Here is a 6,000-nt window from a genome sequence, read left to right on the forward strand (position 1 = left end):
TTCCAATCTCCTTGTGCTTACACGGTGCCATCGCTGAAACTGGTTAACATGGTGATGCAGCCAAGCATTTGAGTTCAAGTTCTCTCACTTTAGACACGGTATTCAGGTGAAAAAAATTCAGTTTACCCAGTACTGAAGCCAGCGCGCTCAGTGACACAGACTTTTTGTAACGCACCCGTATGCGGCTTTTCGTGAGGTACGTATTAATGAGTCTGGCAGCGTAGAGAGCGCCAAAGGTTCATGGTGCCCCGTGCGCGTCATGCTGGTGTGATTTAAAGAAAGGGTCGTCGCAAACGTGGCGATGGATTAATTGCCTTTTTGGTCTGTTCTGAAAAAGGTGAGCGGGTCGGAAACATCGGCTGGGATGATGATAGGCTTGGTCAACACAGGGGTGACTGGGCCCCAGGAAACTGGCCCCCACCGACACTCAATATCTCTGCTGACCGTCGGGATAGGCACGCATATTCGATTGCATGCTTATTTTCACGGTACATCGATCGAGAGGAAAAGAGAGAGACTCACAAATCCCCCCACTCTGTGCCCATCGCCTCCAGGCTGTTGGATATAATGGTCTAGCTGGACTGCAAACAGATATTCACTCATCTTTCCCTGCCTTCCTACACGTTCGTCTCTCTCCAAAATTATCTGTGTAAAATTGAGTATGGAACGGAAGAAGGAGGGCGGAAGGCGGGCAACGCCCTCGGCAAGAAAAGGTCAAGACAAGCAGGTTCGAGATGGGAATGAACACCCACGGGACACCGTGGACGACAGAAAGTGAGGCGGTTTTGTTCAGAAGTCGTCGTCAAGTCTGCGAGCAGAGACGAGAGGCTGTCCATTGTCATCCTCGCTCTCGGTTTCTGTAGCATTTCCTGCGCCTCTCGGGAGAGGGATGTCGAGGAGGCCCGTGGGTGTGCCCCACTTGGGCAATCCATTCTCGTAGAAAAGACCAAAGTTGTTTTCGAACTTGTTTCCATGTTCAATTTCGAACTTGAACATTTCATCAAAAGCTTCAAAAAGGAAAATCGGGTAAGCGAGCCCTCGAGTGCGTATCGTATCTGCGGTCGCATTGTGCAGAGTCATGCCCTGCGCCCGCATAACGACATGCTTGAAGTAGTAATACGCATTCGTGAGAGTCGCTCGCGGACTCTCTGCCGAAGGCCACCCCGTTTCGCCGATCCACAGGTCTATATGCGTCACATTGTTCTTACACATGGCGACGCGCTGCATCTCCACTTGCATGTCAAAGTTGAAATAGTAGTGGTACGCGCCATCGAACGGGACGTGGCCGGAAGCAGGCGGGACACCGACGGAGATGTCTGGTGTGATGTGCCCTGCCATGGCGGCGAACCAGGAGTAAATGTTGACCATAAACGGCGCCCGAGGCGTTTGCTCCTCCAAGAATGTCCACACGCTCCGAAGAATGGGTTTCACGACATCGCGAAAGTCTGCCACACACGGCGTCCAGGGGTTCCTCGACATTTCCAAAATCCCTCCGTTGAAGGCTGTAGTCACAGGAATGTGCTCCAGCCCGACCTGAATGAGAGCCTTCTTGACATGCTTCATCGCCGGCAGCAGCTTGGCGGGGATGTTGAGGGAACCGCATTCTTGCTTGGCTGCCCATTCCGCGGTCTTGATGCAAATCAGGGGCTCGTTGCCGACGATCAGCAGACGGATCAGGTGAGCAAACGGCTGAATTTGTCTCTGGATGACACGCACGGCATACGCCGCGTTGCTGGCGAGATGGGTGACCATGCGATTCGGTAGAGCGACGTACACATGGACGTCGGAACCGTAGACGCGTTGCAGGGACGCGAGGCCGTCCGGTGAGAAGAGCTTTATGTGGGAGAAGCCATTGCGCTTCAGAATGCCAAACATTCGCTCGCGACTCATCTTCAGTTTCGAATATTTGTCGGACCAGTTGATCCCTATGAATGCGTTCTTCCTCGCCTCCTTTTTGTCGCACACCGGCGCACAGCAGCACGGGTGCGGCTCGCCGCATTCATAGGGGTCTTCAGCACCCCATGGATTTGGGCACACAAAGCCACATTTACGCTCCTTTGTTTCGTGCGGCGTTAGTGACAAGTCGTACGTGCACCACGGCTGAGCTTGCGAAGGCGACAGCACCCGAATGTGGAGAAGCGTGAAAACACCGAAGCCGACAGTCGCCACCAGCCAGGCGGCGAAGCGGCCTGCGGTCCGCCAGTGCGCTAAACAGCATTGCCCTCTGCGGCGGGACACAGGGAGCACCCCAGACGGAGACGGAGAATTCTTCCTGGACATCTCGGGAATCGGAAGACAAGTGACAGGCGGGGCCTGCATGCAAACTTCTCCCAGGGGCCTTTGGACAGTGCCTCTCCGCTGCTTCGCCAAGGAAGAACATGAAGCTTCCGACGTGTTCTCAAGAGAGGACACTGACGGCGATGAATCGCACCCCGATTGGCATTCCCATTCTCGAAGGAACGCATGCCCCGGGACGTGAGTGGCGGATGCCAGCTGCCCTGGACCGTCAGACTGCTGCAACCAAGGCAGAGCCTGCATTATGGGAATCGCCTCACACAGTTGTGTAACACGGCGCAAAACGGGTGCTGGCGTGTGGATCTACGCACGACCTTCGAGTGTGTGTTTCTCGGAGCAGAAGAGTGTGGTAGTGAAATGGGAGGAGGCGTCTCTTCGCTCCATTAAGGGACGACGCCGTTCCGAAACGGCTGATGGGAGGACGGAAAGGCACGATGCTCACAGTGTTCAGGATCGACGAAGGCAGTTGCCTCTTGCGGAGGGAGATTTTTTGACTGCACGTTGGGTGCATCTGAAATTCGCCAATAGGGAGTCACCTCTTGTTAGCGGGAGACCGTTTTTTACATCATGTCGAGAACTGGCGGAACAAACTTTCAGGGTAGTCACACTACCACGCTGTGTCGATCGGCGCCCTACGTTCGCGTACCGGGGTAGAGAAGCTGCACAAGAAATCACCACAGTTCTGAGGCGAAATGATGTTTAGGCGCGTGAGGGCTGGGCTAACAGAAAACGTCGATCGTTGCGTTTTTCCCAGAGGCCTTTGAAGCGGTCGGCGTGGAGAAAAGGGGGGTACCATCTTTTTTGGACCCGCAGCCCCCGCTTTTGAGGGTCACGTTTCGAAGGGATGTGCGGAGACACACTACAGCGGGGGAGACTGGGACGTTGCCCAGAGCAGACAAACAGGCCGCAAACGTGTGTTTTTTCTTATGGTTAACGCATGACTGCGCCTCTTCGGCATCGAGTGGCTTAATGATAAGCGAAGTTCTCCCACGCGAAACGAAGACAGAGTGGTTCCTGGTTCAGACATCCGCTAATCTCGCACCGTTGACAGCCTCCAACCCATCGGGTGTGTGCAGTTCACCGAAAATCCGAAGGGCTCTTCTTCTCTTTGACTGTTGAGCTGGCCAGCCGTGCACAGCAAATGCAAATTAATCTGATATGCGTTTCAGACACGCACCGTGTCACCACGCGAAAGCACAAGACGGTCGTTTTTGAAGCAATGGAGCGGCTGCGTCGTGCCTGCAGGCGTGAGATTAGTTCCGGGTTTCGATGACCCGCGTCAGGTGAATGCTCACTGGGAAATCACTGATTTTTGAGACGCTTCTGCTTGCTTTATAAACGGAGAACCACCCCTTACCTTCAACAGATCTACGTGCATTCTTCCATGGTTTGTCACGAGAGCCTTGAACAAACCCGTAGAAACTCTCAATTAAGAAACACCTCGTCAAAGCGTCTCGAACACGAACAAGCAGACTGGGATCTCCGCAGTCCATCGAACCCGTGTCTCTCTCACTTGGCTCTCTCTGCGGGGTTTTCTTTTAAGTGAACATCCAAGTCAGGCTCTCAATGCGATAGCGATCTTGCGCGTACACATCCGTTTTGGAGGGCTCTTCGGGAAGGCACCGAAACTGGAAAATGCCATCGCGTCTGTGTAGAGGCTCGCGTCAACAGTACAGCGCTTTCCCGTCGATAGGTGTCGCGGTTTTCACGAGTCGACCAGTCCCAAAACCATCTACGTTTCGGGGTTCAACGTTTGGACAACCCTTGAATTAGAGAGGTAAACCACCACGCCCTGATGACTGAAAACGACGATGTTCAGCGTCCCTATTGAGGCTGAAACCAGCCCATCGAAACGCGTCGTGTTCGCTGGCAAGTTCCGTCGATATTTTCGGAACTGTGCATAAGGTGCAGTGGGGGAATCAGGAAATGCACACCGTGCTTCTGGGGAAACAAAATTCTCTATTCATCGTTCCTTCAATCCCCACACTGCTCGAGTTGTCGCTGGAAGTGTGAGCGTCTCGAGTCGCAGTGTCGACCTGCGTTCGCCGCAGCACTGATTCTCGCGTCGGTAAACGAAAGCTGAACGGTTTCTGTTTCGCGAACAAACGCAGCAAGGGCCCGAGCTCCCAGTACGCTTCTCGTTCTGGCACCGGTTCGTTTCGAATTTGCACGAAACATGCGTTCGCGTCTCACCGAGAGACTCGGAGGCCATGCGCCGGTGGCGTGGACGATTCGTGTGCTTTTAAGTTTTCCGAGGAAAAAACGGGGCCCAGTGAAGACAGTGAACTGTATTCGCTAAGACTGATTCAATCTGAACTGGTACTCCCTTCTTTCTGCATTTGTTCTCTCAATCCGAACAGAAAAACGTGGTTTGGCTGCCAGTTGAAAAACATCGAACCAGTGTGCGTCGGCACGTACAGGAGCTGCATGCGCGTGCGCCGGTGCTGGAAATTGTCGATGTGAGAGACTGATCGATTTCTACGAAACGAGGAATACTCGGGCAGCCATGTTATTTTGGCTAAATGGAAGAATAGAAAAGCGTGAGGAAACACCTGAATTGCAGTGTGAGGTGAAAAAGAACAGTTGTGTGCAGTTCACTCGAGACATCGAGGCGCCTGTCTCCGTGCATGCTCCAGTTCCGCTGTTTTTCTGTCTGTTTCTATCCGTTTCCCTCCTAAAAACAAACCAGAGACGAAGCTTGTACCGTTGTTGCCTCAGTCAACGTAGATCCGCAAACTCTTCGTTCTGCACAGATCAGTTTTCCTTCTGTAGAGCCACCCTCCAGCGCCGTGTAGGACACACCCTCCTGGGGAGGGTTTGTTGGAGGGCTAGATCGGTTGTTTTCGACACGAGCAGCGGAGTTCCTTTTTTCCTTTCCGTTTTGTATCCCTTCTGCATAACTCTCTTCGTTCCCTTCGTCAACAATCTCGTGAAGAAACGGCCGTTCTCGCGGCCTTTCGCCGGAAAAAAAGTCGCTTCTTCTGGTCACAAGTCCGCTATATACCGTTTCTGCCAGCCCTGGACCTGATATATATAATCCGGTGTCTCCTCTACCCTTTCCGACAAGAACCGGACGGAATGCCTCTCTCGAACGCTCTCCCTCTTTGCGTCTTATCCCCCTCGACACGCATAACAAACTGAAATAGCTACCAATTCTGCGGAGTGTTTGTACGGGCGAATGAATGCAAATAACCATTTTCCCAGCCTTTCTTCTTTGTGGCCGTGCGTATATATATCTCGGCCCTGCCATAGGGGGGTTTCTGTCTTGTAGACTGTTCGTCTTTTGTTTCTTTATCGCTGCATGCACGCGTGTGCGGAGAGAGCGTGAGGAACGCGAAGGTTCCCCACAAACTTCCGTCTTCTGTTGAAAGTCTCCAGGGGAACGCCTCTCCACCTCCTCAAGTTTACTCTGGAGGACGGGAAACGAAGCGAACGAAGGAGCTCGAGAAGGCGCGACGAGGAAACAGGTTCACCCGCGAAAGCGAAGAGAGACGCCCCTGGATAGGAGAGTGCGCTGAACAGCGAGAGGAACGGAAAACGGAAGGACGGAGACTCCGATCGCACACAGGAACGCAGAGAGGCGAATTCGAGAAGCACACAAGCAAGGGCAGGGAGCGCCGCTGAATCGACGACAGAGACGGAGACACGAGGCGAATCGAAGGCGACAGAGAGAAGGAAATCGCGTGGAAAAGGGGGGGCGGAAAC

At 53.4% G+C, this 6,000-nt stretch overlaps 1 protein-coding gene across 1 annotated transcript; it reads right to left on the reverse strand.

Annotated features, from left to right (window-relative positions):
• Positions 1-789: 789 nt before the first annotated feature.
• NCLIV_035930 (hypothetical protein) lies at positions 790-2,280 on the reverse strand (the record flags this gene model as incomplete). The annotated part of the gene is made up of 1 exon (XM_003883795.1): positions 790-2,280. One exon carries the CDS (start codon positions 2,278-2,280, stop codon positions 790-792), a length of 1,491 nt encoding a protein of 496 aa, XP_003883844.1.
• Between the last annotated feature and the right edge of the window lie 3,720 nt (positions 2,281-6,000).

This window comes from Neospora caninum, chromosome VIII, assembly GCF_000208865.1.
Source record: "Neospora caninum Liverpool complete genome, chromosome VIII".
Taxonomy (NCBI): Eukaryota; Apicomplexa; class Conoidasida; order Eucoccidiorida; family Sarcocystidae; genus Neospora; species Neospora caninum.